The sequence below is a fragment of the Lathamus discolor genome, chromosome 1 (assembly GCF_037157495.1).
Source record: "Lathamus discolor isolate bLatDis1 chromosome 1, bLatDis1.hap1, whole genome shotgun sequence".
In the NCBI taxonomy this organism is placed as follows: domain Eukaryota; kingdom Metazoa; phylum Chordata; class Aves; order Psittaciformes; family Psittacidae; genus Lathamus; species Lathamus discolor.
The window spans coordinates 62,062,193-62,080,677 of NC_088884.1; the positions used below are offsets into that span (position 1 = coordinate 62,062,193).

At 41.6% G+C, this 18,485-nt stretch overlaps 1 protein-coding gene across 4 annotated transcripts in view; it reads left to right on the forward strand.

The window, feature by feature from the left end:
* The window catches only part of LMNTD1 (lamin tail domain containing 1), a 171,510-nt gene that overhangs the window by 136,764 nt on the left and 16,261 nt on the right, over positions 1–18,485 (forward strand). For all 4 annotated transcript variants that reach the window (XM_065665085.1, XM_065665084.1, XM_065665083.1 and 1 more), the window contains 4 exons: positions 7,156–7,342; positions 9,757–9,876; positions 11,136–11,347; positions 12,639–12,811. In XM_065665085.1, the coding sequence (XP_065521157.1) occupies positions 7,156–7,342; positions 9,757–9,876; positions 11,136–11,347; positions 12,639–12,811 (692 nt within the window). The remainder of the gene's footprint in view (positions 1–7,155; positions 7,343–9,756; positions 9,877–11,135; positions 11,348–12,638; positions 12,812–18,485) is intronic.

Below are 18,485 nucleotides of genomic sequence, written 5' to 3' on the forward strand. Positions count from 1 at the left end.
GTTCCTTGTTAATTATCAGTATTTTTCTGGTAATGAAATGTCCTAAAATGAAGCCAGTACATTTTATTCTGGTTTCGTGTCAGCCTAAACCCAGAATTTCTAGCAGAGTAATACTTAAAACATCATGGATGAGGTTGCATGTTTGGTGCCTCTAGTGAAGAGGTAATGAGTCGATAAACTCTATGTTCATAGAATCACTTATTAGTTAGGTTTGGAAGATCACCTAGATCATTAAGATCATCTAGTTCCAATCACCCTGCCATGGGCAGGGCCACCTCAGCCTAGACCATGTCACCCAAGGCTCTGTCCAGCCTGGCCTTGAACACCACCAGGGATGGAGCATTTATCACTTCTTTGGGCAACCCATTCCAGTGCCTCAGCACCCTCACAGTAAAGAACTTCTTCCTTATATCTAATCTAAACTTCCCCTGTTTAAGTTTTAACTCGTTACCCCTTGTCCTGTCACTACAGTCCCTGACAAAGAGTCCCTCCCCAGCATCCCTATAGGCCCCCTTCAGGTACTGGAAGGCTGCTATGAGGTCCCCACGCAGCCTTCTCTTCTCCAGACTGAACAGCCCCAGCTTTCTCAGCCTGTCTTCATACGGGAGGTGCTCCAGTCCCCTGATCATCCTCGTGGCTCTCCTCTGGACTTGTTCCTTGTCCTTCTTATGTTGAGGACACCAGAACTGCACACAATACTCCAGGTGAGGTCTCACAAGAGCAGAGTAGAGGGGCAGGATCACCTCCTTCGACCTGCTGGTCACACTTCTTTTGTTGCAGCCCAGGACATGGTTGGCTTTCTGGGCTGCGAGCACATGCTGAAGCCAGCTCATGTTCATCTTCTCATCAACCAACACCCCCAAGTCCTTCTGCGCAGGGCTGCTCTGAATCATTTCTCCTCCCAACCTGTAGCTATGCCTGGTGTTCCCCTAACACAGATTCAGGACCTTGTAATATGCATATGTGTAATATGTTGCAATATATTAGAAGTGGAATAGCTCTATTTCCTTGCATTTACTTCTAGGAGAAATTTTATTATAGTCAGTGAAGCCTGGTCACACCAGACCCTGTGCTTGTGAACATCAGAATCAGTATATTTCCGTCTCCCCCTTTCCGCAGTTGCACAAAGGGAATCTTCCACTCTGTGCTCCCTACTCCAAAAGGACAGTGCCTTAAAATTGTAACAGCCTTTTTTGTTCTGTCAAATTGGAAATGCATCATTGGCTTCCTTCTAGCCTTCTTTCAGCGTTATTGCTCTCAATGCTTTTCCCTCCAGTGAATGCTGTTTCTCCCCTGATGAATTAGTGTACTGTTTTCCAAGAGCTGCATCTCAGTTATTTCCTTCCTGTATTTCTAAGCTCTCTAGGGCTATTTGTACTATTTCTCTGGAACTCAGTTGTGTTCCCCTACCCTCTTCTTTCAACTTGATGTTATCTACATATTTTATTAACCAGCTGTTTTATTCCCCCTTGCACAAGTGGAGATGCTTTGTTGAAACAACAGACACTCTTTGTCCCTATAGGAAACATATGAGATGCAACCCCCTTGTCTATTATTATTCCTTGTTTGCAGTCCTTCAGACAGTTCCTGTGACAGTATTTATGTCTAAGCCAACGGGAGGTAATATTTTGAGAGGCACTTTATGAAGTGCTTTCCTGACTTCCAGCTCTTTGGTGCCTGCTGGTCTCCCTGCTCTCATTCATTTTATAATTCTTTCAACTTTATATGCACTTTTCTCATGGACTTAGTCTTTGTAAACCCATGGTGCTCCTTCCATATGTTTCAATAAAGAGAGCTGTGTAATTCTCAGGACATTACAGGGACAGCCATGGAAAGGGTACCCTTGAAAACCAGCATGAAAGCTCCAGTTATGTTCAGAGCTCTAAGGCTGTTTCCAAATAATGAGAGATGCCATGCTGTTTGACTGGGCCTGAGCAGAATAACTCTAGATAAATATTACGAGATAAAAGCGATCACCTTCCCCTTTATGCATTTCCTTGTTTTGTGTGAACTGTTTTCCAGTGGGGATTGAATCACTTCTTGTCTCATACAGAAAGCAAAAGAAGTCATTAGCCCTGCTAATTGTTGAAGATAAAGAGTAAAAGGCAATGACAGTTTGCTTTGTGTGTGGTTAAACTTGTTTAATGCATAAATTAAGCAATTGTTTTCATTCTCGTTTGATTCATTACTATTATGATATTCCACTGTGCTAGCAAACTAGAAGGTTGTGGGGGTTTTTAACGCCACTCGATTTGAATTTAAGCTATACCCTTTCTTGTTGTACACAGTAAATAAATAAAATTACATAGTAGTACACAATATCCAATGTTTTAATTTGGTATTGCATTACACAACATCCTGTGAGTGTACACAGTATGGAGATGTAATTTAGTAACACTTCTATGGAGAACAGACAAGCATGGATGGATATGATTTGTCGTGAGGCCACAACACACAAACTAGTAGGAATATGTGGATTTGGCCAACTAGGATATTTTGATTTTCTTGTCTATAATTGAGCTTAATTTACATCCATTTGCTTTTGAGAATATGTGAAAATACCTAAAGCACCTTGAGGGTTATATGTTTAATTAGATTGTTAACTAATGTCATGCTGAGAAATGCATGGGATTTGAGCCACCAGAATTTTCAGAAGCATTGGGACTCACTGCATTAGGATTTTCAGCTATCAGCTGTGAACTAAGAGGGTGATAATACTGTATGATGTATCCTGGCACTGATGCATAGAGACAGTTGTGGTGTCTGTTCAAGTAGAATATTCCCTGAACCTTTCCCTGACTTTCTCATCTGAGCAGTGCTAAATCCGCTGTATTTTTAGGGTGTCTCTTTTGTAGAAAACAAGACAAATAGAAACTGATAATTGATATTTTGTGCATGGTTATTGAAAATCATCAGTATCTGTTCTGTACTGAGTGCATGCGCTACATACTAAGGGTGAATTAAGCTAAAGCCGTGATCTGTAAAGCACTTGGGATCCCAGCTGAACCTTGGCATTTCAGGCCTACAGTTGTGTACAGCTATTATGCACGCAACATTTCACAGCCTTTCAGAAAGAGTGAGCTGAGCCTTCTCCCAGGGCTTTTCCTGTCCTGTCCTTCCAGTACAGTTAAATATGTTGGCATACAAATAAACAGATTTGTACTTCTGGAGAGAAACCTTTCCCAACACAATAGTAGTATCAACCTGTGACTTTCTTGAAGACTTAAGAGCTTAGAAAGGCTTGAATTTATGGTGTGTTTTACAGTTAAAATGCCTTGTTGCTACCTCTGTCAGCTCAGAGAGGAGCAAGTTCAGATGGCATTCTAATGACAGGTTATAGGTCCCATGGCTGATGCACCCTATGGTACTGAAAGCACTGACATTTTTTCGCCTCTGCAATGTGCAGTGCTGTGTATGTTACAGCAAACTTCGGATTCTGTGCCACCAGAGAACATTAACATGTAGCAGGAGAAACTACAGCATCAACACAATCCAACCTCTCCCACACACTCTTTAGCACTTTAGCTCCTGTCTCACAGGAACTGGTTCACTATTTGAAAGGTAAACTAACTTGCTAAAAATGCTTTGAAGCCTTCAGTGAACATCTCCTTAGAGAAGTTACTCCCTCATTTAAACTCACAAAAGTCTGTTGCCATCCAGTAGCTAGCTGCCTATACATGCTTTTAGAGAAATCCTGCAGGTCTCACTTCGCACACAAGCTCCCTCCCTCTTGTTATGCACAGGGCTTTGGTGTGGGCCTAGGAGCTACACATACATTTAGAGAGAAAGTAAAACCCAAATGGGTTTGGGGAAATTAGTTCAAATGGTGCCTGTTCATTTGGGATTTTTAAGGTCAAGGGTAGTACGTGCGCAGGCTAAGGTCCAAATTCCCAATGAGACATTCACATGGATCATGATGTTCATAAATTCAGAGTCCTGTTTGGAAGAAAAAACTATACTGGAACATAAAGGGACTAGCATACATGTTTTATTGCAGGGTTCTTTAAAAATAGTTGCTGGTAAAACAGGATTTCCAGTTCAAACAAAGAATCTTATCTTTAGTCAGCCTTTAGTTAATTTAGTCACTCTGAATTTCATCAAATAGCAGTTATACCCCCAGGAATTCCTCTGGCAAAGGGGTCCCCAAAAATCTGGGAGATTATCCAATTACGATTTAAAGACACATACAGCAAAAATGACTGACTGAAGATAGAAGTCTCTGAGGAAAAGAGCAGGAAAGAGTGTGAGGATGCCTGTGTGAGAGAGCTTTGCCTTCTCTTAGGAGTAACGAGAGGAGAATTATACCTACTCTTAAGTTTGTGGTGAGTGGAGTCAAGGTCCTTGGTTTTGGGTGTGGACCTGTCTGCTTTCCTTCCTTTCTGCTTCCACTTCCTTCTCTTTTGCTTTGTGCAGACCCCATGCCTATATGAAAAACTGACTTAATCAAAGTCAATTAAGCTTTTTAATTTTTAGATTTAAATGCGTCAACAAAAAAAAAAGGGGGGCTCTTGACTTGGAGGCTCTGTTTGGGGTGTATGGGCAGAGAATACATATTGCTGTTAATCCTGGGCTGAGTCAGGGGACTGGTGGATGGCTTCTCCCAGGAAGAAAAGGGAGATGCCAGAGAGCCACCCACCCAAACCTGGATTATCAAGAGCTAACACCTCCTCCTAGGCTCTTCTAGATACTGGGAGCTGTCTGCAGAAGGCTGTATTTTTATGCCTGGAAGAATAGCATGATGATGAGCTCACGTCCCATGCCCATCAAAAGTACTGTGCTCGCTGAGCTGGCACAGGAGCATGCCCAATTGGTTCAGAAGCATTTGATATTGAAGGATGATCAAACCCATTTATTCTTCTTTATCACTAACAGCTCCTGACATACTCACCTTTAGGCATGGCTGAACTGACCTTGCTGTTTAACTCTTGCAGCTTTGGATCTGACCTTCTCCAGCAGCCACCATAGCTGTGAGGCAGGGGATTGCGCGGGCACAAGCTGGCAGCTCTGTGCTGCGTGCTTCAGCAGCTCCCAACACCAAATTCCCATGTCCCATCATTTGCTCCTTTACCAGCCCTATGCGTTGTACCAAAAACTCCTGTCAGCCCCATTTTATGTTCCCAACTTTCCTCAGCTTCAGTAGGTTCAACTGAGGTCTTGTTTAGGAAAGTTACACTACCATGGATCCTCATTATTCACTCCTTTATCAACCAGAATTCTGCTATTTAAAATGTTACATCATAAAATGGCCTTTTAAGACCACTTTTGGAGGCGTCTTTCTTCATCTGCTTTTTCCTGTCCTCCTCCTAGATACATTTTGGCACCCAAACTTTTCTTTCACTTTCCTTGCACAGATAGAGAAAAATGGGAAAGCTGGAAGTTCTTTGCTTTCTATACGGTTAAAAACCCCTCTCCCATTGACTTAACTGGCTCTACATCTTTCCAGAGGGTAAAAATATCAGGGATTTCTCTTTGTTGCTGGTGTCATTCTGTTTTTAGAGCCCGGTGGAGTCCTAAGACACTTCTGGAGCTCCGGGACTGTAGCGATGTATGAAGAAAGCATACAGGGTTTGAGTCACAGCATTTGCAAAGCTTCTTCCCTTCAGCTGCACTGGTGCAGCAGCTTGCAGAGACTGCCAAAACTACTCAGGTTAAAATAACATCCCCGAAAACCTTTTACACCGGGTTATTTCATCAATCCAGCTTAGTGTGGTCCTAAGAGAAGGGAGGAAGGAGAAACATGCCAAACTGCGGCAGACAGATGAAAGCAAGCAGCCAGAAGAGGGGAGGAGTCTGAAGTCAAGGAGACCCTCAGCCTGGCTGTGCTGTCAAAGCCCCTGTAAGGCTCTGCATCTCTGGTGAGCTCTCTCCAGGTCTGTCCTTGCTGATGTGGAGCACAAATAGACCATGATGGAGTGGTAGGAGGGACGCTCTGGAGTTCCCAAAGTTTGCAGGAAGGCAAAGGAGAAGCAGCCAAGTGTTGCGTTCGATGTCCATGTCGTCTACGGCCAGGGAGGAGGCAGTTCCCTGAGGCTCTGCTTCCAAATCTATCAATGCCAGCAGCAGCCTGGAAGCAGCCTGGCTGTCGTGAGCAAGTGTGACTCACTGCTACACCACACAGCTGAATTATTTGGAGTGGGTGGGCAGTATTTGTCACAATGTGAATGAGGACTTGGCTATGTTAATGAAGCACATAGGCTGTCTGGGCTGTTGTGTCAACCTTTACTATACACACAGAGATCTATGACTTAAACTTACTAGAACAAGATGAACATGGCAAGGGCAAATGCACTACGTTCACAGAAGACAGGCAGGACACTGCACCAGTGCTAAATAATTACATTTATTGCAGTAGATGCTGCACCAAAAGCTGAATGATTCTTAGACTTCGTTCATATCCTGTCTAATAAGACCTATGATGAGTATTACAGTCTGGGACTGCGTGTTTACAAGTGATCCCTTGACATGCGCGCCACTTAAAGGAACACTCAAGTGATAAATTTGTTTTCCAGTGCTTAAGGGAGATTGAGTGCTCCCCTGCTCATAAGAAGTCCCCGATCTTACTGCAGATGCAAAACAGAGCCTGCTTTGCTGTGATTCTGAAAAGGGAGAGGGATGAAATCTCAGTCTTGTAGCATGGAGCCTCTCAGAGTTAATAGAAAAGTGTTAATAATGAATATCTGTCTCCACTAAAGAAAAAACAATGAGAGGCAGGAGGAGAAAAATGTATTGATGGATGAGATGTATTTTCTAAACTTTCAAAGCTACACAACTCCTACTAATCATACCAGGCTTAATACCCAAGGTAACCTTAGAGGCTGTAGCCTATAGAGATTTAGACAAAACCAAATTCAAATGGTATACTGATGACTTTTGCCCCACAAAGAATCTTTTTATTCCTGTTGGCAATGGACGTTACCTAAATGTGGAAAAGAAACAGAATATTCTAATTTTCATGCAAATGGATTTATTTTTTTTTTTTTTTCAGATGAAAGGCACTGCACAAAAAGTAGAATGGCAGTGCTGTAAATATTCTGCCTGTGGTATGTTTACTTACCATTAATTACTGACATCTGGGCTAGTTGTTATAAGGAAATATATGTATATTTTCAATTAAGCAATGCTTTTATGCTTTCAAATCAACTTCTGTTCTTCCAGTGCTATTGGAAACTTGAAAATTGCTGAAGTTGATCAAGGTGGACGCTTTGTAAAGATCCGGAACCATGCCACTAAGGAAGATGAGAACATTGGGGGTTATCTCTTGAAGCAGGACATCAAAGGTCAAGCAGTAGCTGTATTTAGTTTTCCCTCCGAGACCAGGATGGAGCCCAACTCCACCGTGACAGTGAGTGTGGGGGCTTTGAGTGCCTTTTCCCGGCTGACAGACTAGGGTACACTCTTAGCCTCGTGGTATAGAGTCAAGCTTCAGTCTGTGTTTTCAGAAAGGCTAACACTCACAAATAATGATGAATTCAGAAGCTCCTGATGTTGATCATCAGTACAAGCCTGGCATTCTCATGACTTGTCACATATTTCATGTTGTCCTGCAATGGGAAGCTATCCTAGAAAGTCCTTGTTTGATACATTACTTTTTCCAGCCACTGTTCCTCTAAAAGGCTCACCCTACTGCCAGAATATTGAGTTGTGCCAGTGTTTGCCAATGAAGGGTGTGAACCTTGTATTGGAAACCTACAAATAAAAAAACCTACCTGAAAGGAAATGAGTTTATGTGTTGCTACTGAAGCAATTAATACAGTTCTGTGTATAGTCTGAGGTACCACTACAGCAGGGCCTGAAGTGAAAATAAATAGAAAAGTGATGCTGCTTTCCAGACTGTGCCCACTGCTCGAGGACAGCTGTTACCCAGCAGAGAAAGCCATAAACCACTGTTCTGGCAATGGGGCTCTGGTCCTGGCTTTGCCTTGGATGACTTCAGGCAGAATGATGAGACACTGTGCCTTCGTTTCCTATTCTGTAAAATGAAGATGATATGCACTCCTTTGATGTTGTGCCAGAACCATACGTTAAAAATTCAGTGCATGGGCTGCTGCTCTTCAGAGATTACTTCCCCTCCAGCTAGTTCAGATGTATCTTTTTGCCTGTTTGAATAAGAGTTAGAGAGGTAGGTAGGATATAAGATGCAAAGAGTCAGATGTCTTCATCGTACCCCAGAAAACCTTTAAATAGATAATAACAAATATAAGCATCTGATATTCATGGTAATGAAAAAGGCTTGAACATGTGAACTAAATGTGACCAAGGCTCAGTTGTAGGTGTAGCTGAGGAATGTCTGCTGGCAGCTGCATGCAAACTCCAGCAACCTCTGGGATGTACCCACACTCAGAGAAGGCGCAGCTGTTGCTGTACTGGATAAAGATGCAGACTGCTTGGCTGGCTGCAGGATACTTTGCAGATCTCCCCAGAAATGTTTTCCCCTTTGTTGGCTTTTGTGCCATCCACCCCAAAGGTAGTCCTTTCTGAAGTGCTCTGATCAGCGCTGAAGTCATTGACAAGGTTGTTGTTCCCATTATAATTAAAGGACTCTTGGGTGAACAATGTAAAAGACTAAGGTAGAAGGTCCACCACAACTTCTATTTCAGCCTTTCTGTTAATTTCAAAGGGTTGTATTTGTGCTGCCAGCTCTTGCATCTACAATTCATGTACAATAGTGTCTGTGTCTGATAGTCAGCCAGGGAGGACTTCCAGGCCCCAGCTCCAACAGATGAACCAAGGCAAAATGCTCAAGTTAGATGCTAGTGTGGATACCTGGAATATGGTCTGAAGCCCCTTTTACCACCAGTCTTCCTGAAATGAAAACTGAGGCATCTCAAAACAAAAGGAGGCAGAGTCCATATTCATCACCAAGCTCAGTGCAGCTCAATGTAGCTCTGTGTGAGCCCTCTTACAAGACAGCTGGAAACGCAAGCTGACAGTGGCTCAAAAGAGCTACAGTCAATTGTGTCTTCTGGTGTATGTGTGAAAAAGCGGCAAAATGCACCTTAGCAAAGTGCTGTATGGTGAGCACTTTTGGAAGAGAGCATTTTATATATATATATTTTTAGATACTTCTCCTTTAAAATTGAATGATTATTGGTTTGGCTGCCAGGAAATGGTTGAAGCCGTTTTCTCACAGATGGCAACTGCTAAATCCTTTAGGAACAGTGTTTGCAAAAGCTTGTTGTGGTCGTCTTATGTAAGAGAAATGTTTTCATAACGGGTCCTTTTGCTACTGTGTTAGTGATAAAGGTCACAGATAATTGTGTTCACTTTATAAAGCACAATGTTGTTAAATCTTTTGTATAGAGATAAAAGTACATAAAATTTCTTGTCTCCAGTAGAGACAAGAGGGAATTGAAAATGAACAGAGGGAATCCAAAATCAAGCAGAGAGTGGAATTTTAAAGCTGATATCACAGATCTCTTCCAGTGCCCCTGGTAATTCAGAAAATAAAAGAAACTGCCTACTTTTAATCTTACTCTCAGCAAGCCGGACCAAAAAGCCCAAGATTTACTAGCACACCTTGAAAAATGTGCCTTTGCTAATCTCTGTTAATCCACAGCAGAGGTACTTGAAAATAATCACTATAACTAAGCTGCAAGTCTTTAATACAGTTCTTTCAGCTTTGTTTTCACAGATCAAATAGTGACCAGAGTTACAGAAATAAAAAAGGAAAACCTCATGTTTTTACTACCTTCTTATGCTGTATAAATATTCAGGAGCCGTTTTGTCTTTAACCTAATGGCTGCTTGTTCCTTGCAGGTTTGGGCAGCAGATGCTATGGTGTTTCACAGATTTCCCTCAGATCTTCTTTGGAAGGACCTGAAGAGATTTAGGACAAGCCTTGACTGTGCTACCATTCTCTGTGAGCCTAGTGGCCAAGTGAGCAAAATCACTGCATTTCCTTATCCAGACAGCTGTATCACTGGACTTCTTTCAGAGATTTAGGATCATATTGTTAAAGTCCTTGTAGAACCTAGTGCAAGCAATCCAGACATAGCAAAGCTGTGATCTCTCTATGTTAACCTTGCCTCTGTGGATGTCAATTATTAGGAACTGAAGGACTGAAGAAAAACACCGCTTGTTGAATGAAAGGCTAGCATCCTCACAGCAATCGAAGCAGTGTGAATTGCCAGCCCACTGTCCTTTTCCACTGTGTTACAGCCATGAAAGATCCAGCTATGCTCAGGGCTATTCAGCCCATGGCTGCTCATTAGTTACTGTCATCAGCTTGGCAACCGTGTTGAATATATTTTAGTCAACTTGTGTTGACTTGGGAATGAGAGAGAGTCCAAGATAATTTTTTACTCTACAGTTCTCCAGTGGCAGCTATGGGTTTTGGCCATTTTTATCTAGACAAACTCACACTACTGACAATATGGAAAAGACCTGTGATTTTCATAAACAGTGTAAGATATACCAGCTTCCCCAAGGTAGCATAATTTACCCCTTACAAACTGTTAAGTGAACGTTGACTTTTGGTGTCACCTTCTCATATTTACTCCTCTTCTAGCTCAGCTTGGCTATACTTGCTATCACATCAGTACCAGAGAATCAGAGGTTGAAAGGGAATTTGAGATGGGATTACCTCTGCCAGGATTGCTTCTGGCTGTGGCTTACCTAGGTAGTTCCGCAAGACTTTCAGTAATGGAGACTCCACTATGTCCCCAGGCAATCTGCTTTAGTGCCTCACTCTCTCCGTGCTCAGAAAAGCTTTGCTAGTGCCTAAACTGAACTTTTTCTGCCTCAGGTTTAGTCAATTTCTTCTCATCCTATCCACTGTGGACATGAAGAACAGTTTGCTTTTTCTTCCTTCAGCAGCCTTTGACATACTTGCAGAATTGTCCTCTTTTCTCTTTCTTTGTTTCATTTACTGAATTGGAGCAGTGGAATTTCAAGGCTCTTAGATGAGTCTACCCTAAATATATTTAAAAACTGGAAATGGATTTTAAAGACCAATGAAAAAAAGCTGGAATTTGGTGGTTGTGATTAGTATTTATCTTTCGAATGATAAATAACTCTGAAACACATAGGAGTGCCTACCCTTTCAGCCCTTCTAGTTTGTCTACAACAAACAATTATCTTGATGAAAAGATGTAGAATATAAATAAGCAGTGATATGTTGGTGGGTTTTTTATCAGGCTGTTGCTTGGTACACTCCTCTCTACTGGACCACCAGGCAAGAACTGATGGCGAGAGGGGAAAGTGAAGAACCTGAGAACATTGTTATACCAACTTTCTCTACAACAAGAGAGCGATGTGAAGAGGAACAGGAATCTACAATAACTGATACAGAGTGGAACACGGCTGACCCATGGCAAACAAGTAAAAAAAGACAAAGCTTCATCAAAAGGTATCTGACGTTTATTGTGTATACTGTAATAGCAGCATTGTGTCAGACTGGCTCTGTCAGTGAACAGTTTTAAATGAGCACCTTGGTAAGCAAATCCTGAAAAGCTGGGGAATTTTAAAAATTGGAATTAACCTTAACCTTCAAACAGGAATCCAGACCAAAGCTTCTGATAGGAGTGCATTCATTGCCAATCAAGACTAAGCAGAAGATAAAATTCTTCTTAAAATATGACTTTATTATTATATATTATTCTTTGAGTCCCAAGTGTTTGGCTGGCACCACTTGGAGACCACAACTTGGAAAGCTTTCAGCAAAAAATGTTAAAGTTGGAGAACTCTTTTCCTTTGTCTTGAGAAGGATGGGCCTAACTCAGTCTTCTCTCAGGTCATTGCACTCTGAACTGGGCTAGGGACTTACAACCATTGCTTCCTAAATTGCTTCAGAAATGTCTTCCAGACTTTGTATCAAACTTAAAATCAGCAACGCTGTGAAAAATTGCGTTCATTGCTTTAGCTGCTGCAGCTGAGTTTGGGCACCCAGGTCTCAGACAGGAACCCCTGAGCTGAGTCATTCAATGGTTTTAAATGAGGAACGGAATACTGATGGTGGGTTTTCTAGGTAAGTCCCTTCCAGAATACTGGTTCCAGGGGCTTTTAAGCCAGGTTCACAACAGAAAAACATATATTTCAGAAATAAAGGATTGACCAATCTGGATATATTTTTCACAAAAAAAAAAAAAAAGTGGGTGAACCTTCTTCTGTTTGGGGTAGTTGTTCTTCTCTAAATTTCTTCTCCAGACTGTGGCTGGAGATATTCAGAAGATGAACAGTTTCCAGCATAGGCTGAACTGCCTGCTCTTCACAAGCTTTGTATCAAAAATGGCTAAATAACTTTTGCTCAAACTTGCCAAAGAACCTAAGTCAGAAGCAGGGAGAAAGGATGAAAAAAATCAGTGTGAAGAGTTCAAGGCTGGGAGAATTACAACCAAAGGCAACTGGTAAATTATAATGCATATGTCAAACAATACAGAAGTTGCATTTCTTCCACCTGCAGCTAAATGCAGAATGTATCAAATCTATGTCTGCTGTTTGTTAGATATATCACATAAATGTAATGTATGCGTGCATTAAACATGGTAAACCTAGGCAAAATACCAAAATAAATATGCTAATGCAATACAATAAATAACACAGTAGTAGATAAAATATACTTGTTTTTTATATCCTGTGCACATACATACATGTGCTAAATGTGTGAAATACAGTAAACTTAATTGAATTTCTCTTTACAGGGAAAAAAAGACCTTTGCATCCCTTTTCCCTAATCAGAGTGCCTGGTGCCAAAGCCCAAACACTCCTACGCACCCTCACTTTTCCCTGGGTAGACCATTAACCATGGGGAATGATGGCAGCAGCTTGTGCAGGCAGTCCCGGGGTCAGTCATCAAGGCCTGACCCTGTGCCAGGTGAGTTCAACAGCAGGTGTGGTATATGCTGTAGCATGCACAGTGGCAACAGGGTGGACTTTCTGACACAAATAGCTTAAGACTTAAAATACATGTATGTTACCACCTCTTACTTCTGTAGCAGCAGTTCTTCAATCTTAAATCTTACGCCCATTCCAGTAACAATGTATGTACTTTTATTTATGTGTAAATTATATACATTTATGTCTGCAATAATACATTATGTATATTGTGAAGCATACACATCAACAGAAATTTAAAAGGATGGGATAAAGATTTTTTAAACCTATTTTAAAATTATTTTCAAATTTAATTCTATTTATTAATATTACAAAAATATTTTCTTCCCGCACCCCAATGGATTGTCTTGCACTCCCTCTGGAAGCTGTATAGAGCTGCATGCGTCAGTAAGCTGTGAGGAGGCTGTTGTTACTAATACTGATGCATTTAGAAAATTAACTAAGAATCAGTAAGAGACTCTTGTATTGTCTGTGAATTGTTAATTAGGCAGTGGTGAGAAAGCCAGTGTGTAATCTGGGTACATCAAACCCAGAAAGCTGTGGACACGCTGCAAAGACTTCAGCAGAAGATGACAGGGTGAAAAAGCATCTGAAGAGATTGGTTCAGGAAGATTGAAAAGAGCTAAATTTGTGTTAGACAAGCAAGGTGATTGCCATGCAAGGGGGTTCAACCATCACAGCGAGAGAGGAAACAGTCTTAGATCCAGGAAACAGAACTAGAAGGAATAGGACCAAGTGAAACACAGAAAAGCTTAGGTTGAATATGTAAATGAAAAGGAGCTTTAATGATCTGTAGTACAGTCTTCCAGATGTGCTCACTACTCTACCTAGCATTTTAAATCACTGGAAAGTTTTAAGTGCTCAGCTGCCATTTATTTTAATGGAACTAGGTATCCAGCTTCTGAAGACAGCTTTGAAACACTCATTTGTTTAGTGAACACTTAAAACCAGGCTTGTTAAATTATTTATATACACTAAGGAGGTGACCCTGTGACTGGTGTAGATATGTGACTACACAGCTGTCAGGAGTTCTTCCCCATTTCTAGGAGTTCCAGCCTAGGAAAAGCCTTTCAGTTTGACCCAGGAAAGCATTAATGCACCTGCTTAGCTTTACACACCTAAATAGTAATCGACAACCAGCGAGGGCAGTCAGGAAGATCCTTCTCAACTGTTAAATCCAGACAAAGAAGATTAAAACCTGGTGAAGCCAGTTGCAATAGACCTCATTTCATGGTTTGTTTCCTGCTCTGTCTTAATCACTGGTAGCGTCAGCTACCAGGTGTCTATTTTGTATAATCCTGATTTGTCTAATTTACTCAAACTTAAGTTTGTCTCATTCTGTGTTGCTCTGGTATTCTGCAAGCTGGGACCCCCATATCTGTTCTACTAGCTTCCTGGACAGGGAAAAGCTTGTGACAGAATGGGAATCGGCACCTGCCACCTGGGGATGCCGGTGGCATCAGAGGTTGTGTTAAGATGAGCATATGCTGCAGACAAATAGGAACAAGTCTATAGAGCACACTCATTGATGATGCAAACCTGGCATCCACCCTGTACATATTTCAAGGGTGATTTACTTTGTCCCAGCTCTAGACAGATCCAACAGGCTATGAGGGGCACCTACCCCTCCATGGTGTAGGTATGAAACTTCCTAGGCTGCTGTGTAGCCCACTCATGCTCACCACTGGACTGCACAAGGTGGTTTCTGTCTGAATACCTGCTTAATATCTACAATTCTTGAGGATTGTCTCCAGAGGACATCTTCTGGCTCAGTTTCATTCAAGAGGAAGCCAGCTTGTGCACTTGATAGTGGTCTGTGATGTGAACTCAAGCACAGCCAGCGAGGGAAGTGGCATCTCCACTCCATGGGTATGCTCCTTTTCGGAGCCAAAGTGCTATGGACACATGCAGGACACCCCTCAGGGCTTTTCCCAAGCTAAAGGGAGTTTGCCGCTATGATATGGGTGACCTGCATGCAGTCCTCTTGGCTATATTCCCATCTTCTGTCACAAGCTAATTTGGTTTCAAGATCAATTTTTTTTTTTTCCTTGCAAACAATCATTAAGTCTAAAATGTTTTCCAGTGAAGCAATCAGTATGAAACCAAACCAAACCAGCTCCTGAGACTGTAATGCAGTCATGTTGTTCCAGGGCACAGGGATGCAGGCAGGTAGAGAGTGCCTGCTTGTAGACTTATTTCCTGAGTGTGGGAGCTCTGAAGGCAGAACTCAAAGGAAGGTGATCTGTCACACATTAAATATATCTGGGTTTTGTAGCATATGTAGCATATGTAAAAATTCTTAACTAGCAGCCTTATAACTGACATGAACACTGGGGTCCAGAGTCGCGTGCATAAATGCAGTCTTGCTTAGATCCTGGTCAAAGAAAGCTTCCTTATTCATTAAGGACTCTTCAACGTGCTCTTAAATGCTTCATAATATCAAGACTTACATAAATCAGTATTGTTAACTTGTTTTCCTCTGCAAGCACATTTTTAATCACTATTATCTTTAAGTATGGTTAGTTATTTTCTTAATGCCATAACACACCACAGTTAGGTCAATACCTTTGAACTGAGTTAGTGATTCAAATAGTTCTTGCATTTCCCTCTATCAGCTCAGAATATGCTCAGAAGCCCAAAGGCCCAATCAAAACTGCAGAGATGGGCCTCACAGAGGATACTGTTTGATGGTATTTGCCTATTAGCTTAAAGTATTTAGTTTCTCATACACCTGTTGTATCCTTTCTAGCTCTAGCTTTCCTCTATAACAATAAAACATTATGTTTTCAATCTCTGTTTTGGGGGATGTTAATAGCAGCAGTCCACCATATTCTACCAGAAAACAAACTCTGTTTAATGGCATAATGGTGTTTTGAGTACTCTTTGCCTCTCCCCTCCTCATGCAGCTCAGCATTTTACCTTTACAGCTGCTAGAGAACAGGATTTTCACTACCCGGTTCCAGTGACTCCTGTCACTTTACTCTTGAGTTGTTGCAGTTGAAAAGACAATAGTAGGGTGTGCGGTAGCTGTTCTTTTCAGCACATACCCATCCATATAAAATTTTAACTGACACCTTGCCATTTGTCCTCTTTCGCCTTATAAGTCCTTCCTGAGGCCCTTCTGAATAGTTTTCTTTGGTGCTGACAACAAAAGACCTTGCAAGTTACCTACAGAAAGCTTCATTTCTTACTGTCTTTAATTTATAGTCTTTAGCTGTTGAGTGGACTGTTTGGTTTCCTTTTCACTCAAGTCACCCCATTTTCTTCTTGGACAGAAAGATAAGAGTGGAAGAACTGCTTCCGTAGGTCACAAAGTTCGAGGTGGGCTTCTACCTCACATTTCCATCAGAAATGCATCACTGGTGATGGTGTTTTTCTGTTGTTGATGATGAATTTCACTCTGAATCAAAATGCTCAGCTGTGAATTTTGGAAGGAGTTTAAAAATAACAGTGGAATGTATTTGTGAAGTAAGCACTTTGAAGCCTCAGCGAGTTTTGTCAATCAGAATGTTTCCTGTTGCTGAGGAAAGATAATTAAGCTTTCAGTGGCAAATTGAACCTGCAGACAAGGAACATATTTAGTACACATTTCAGTGAAAAGGAGCCGATTCCTATCATCATCTTCTCTAGCAAGTTGATCAAGCCTGCTAGCTTTCTGTTCTCCCCACTAGTTCTAATGCTTTTTGTCCCAGAAACTGAGAGCTGAGTGAGATGAGATGCGCTTACACCACGATGAATTTGTTCTTTTGGCTTGTCCCAAGGGATTCCATTGTCTGTGGGACTGCCCATGTAATTTTCAGTGAGCAGTGAGAAATGTTTGCAGATTCTTCTCTTTTGCCTTAGGAAGAGGACATATTACTGGCAATAACATAAGTGATGTACAAACACAGTTGCTACTTTCTGAGTAGCAAGAGGTCAATCAAGATATTACAGTGATATCCCATGGTAAGAAACTAAGTCAGCTGCTTTCTCCAGTATCTCAATTGACCAGTGCAGATCAATTAACTGTTCCTATCATTAATCAGACAGAAAGCAAAGCATCTCAGTTTCCTCACTCATGCTGGCTGACAGTCAAGTGTTCCAGCAAGTCTACACCTTTGAGTGTGTTTGTGCCCTCTGCCAGCTTAAGTTCTTCTGTAGCCTTCAAAACCCTAAAATAAGTTTTCAGCTTCCTCAGTGGGTGCAGATTTATTACCTGGAATCCCAAGGTTCTGCGGTGCTAAGGAAAAGGATGGTCCAGCAAAGGACACCATTCTGGTGACAGAAATCTATCAAAATACCCTGGCTTTGTTTCTTAGGTGCCAAATGCCGTACCATCATTTTATGAGAAAAACAGTAATTCTGATTTCTTTATCCCTGCTTTCTCAGCCTTCATACCTTATGACCTGACTGTGTTTCCCTACCTGCCAGGAAGGATGCCAGTCTGTCAAAATTACTTGCTTAGCTATTTGTTGTTTACTGCTTAAAAAACACTTATGTAATGTGCATCTGTGTACTTTCAGTACTCCGTGAAAAACAAAACAGATCATTCTGACCTGTTTCTGAGGGAAAAACTTGGGAAAATCAGGGGGATGAATAATAATTCTTTGTGGCCAGATACGGAAATTGTGCAAGATTATTGCCAACATCTTCAAACAGTATAAACAAGCACAGCTCTTTCAACTACCTCCTTCTATCATGGTCAAATATATTACATTATGAATACTTCAGTGTCATTGAAAAAAACTGAAGATTTAGCAATGGTTTGTTGAGAGGGAGCACCTTGGTAAGAGGCTTTCTTAAGAATTTAGGAAATCCAAATACCTCTGCTACTTTTGATTTGGCTAACAGTAGGATGTATGAAGCAGGCTGTCCTGTGAACTGCCTCAGAAAGTCAGTAGAGCCAACTTGCTTGGTGGTCATTAGCATCACCTACCAGACAAGATGTTGTCACCATGCTGAGATGTGCTAACACATTTGGCACTCTTAAGCTCCAGTTGCCACTGAAAGGAAAATCTGGAGAGCTGCAGTGCCTTTGAGATGTGAACACTGCTAAGCAGAGCTGTCTGGCTGAAAAGTACATTTACTGCCCTTTGCTTCTTTTGCAAGCTTATTGCTACGGAAAAACTGTGGTAGCAAGTGTCAGGTTGGCCTGTGAAAAAGCAATTCTCTCCCAGATAATTTTGGCAGAACAACCTGACCTTCAAGAAACCATGACTAAGGTTGACCCTTTATCTTCTTGTCACCCATTGCAACATACAGTCTGTGACCGAGTCACATAACGGAGTGATAAAATGAAGTCCAGAGATTCACCTCTGAAAATTGCTCTCATGTAATAACAATACCCAGCACTTATGAAATCTCCAAGTGAACTTGCTTAAAGGTACTGTTCATGTCAGTAGAAATGTGGAGTCATTTAAAAGTTGATTCCATGGTAAAAGTATGTCCAGGGCTGAGATTAGGGTTGAACACAGCTCAAGGAACTGACAAATATCCAAGGTCAAGGAGGGGAAAAGTTTGTTCCGTCCCTGCCAGGAATTTATGGAGAACTGCAGGCAGCAAAAACAGGGAGCCAAAGACAATGATTCTGCAGTGAAACTTGTGGAGATGGCGTAAGGCAGATAGTCTGAGAGCATCAACTAGAGGGAAAGTGACAGTGGGGAGGAAAACGACGT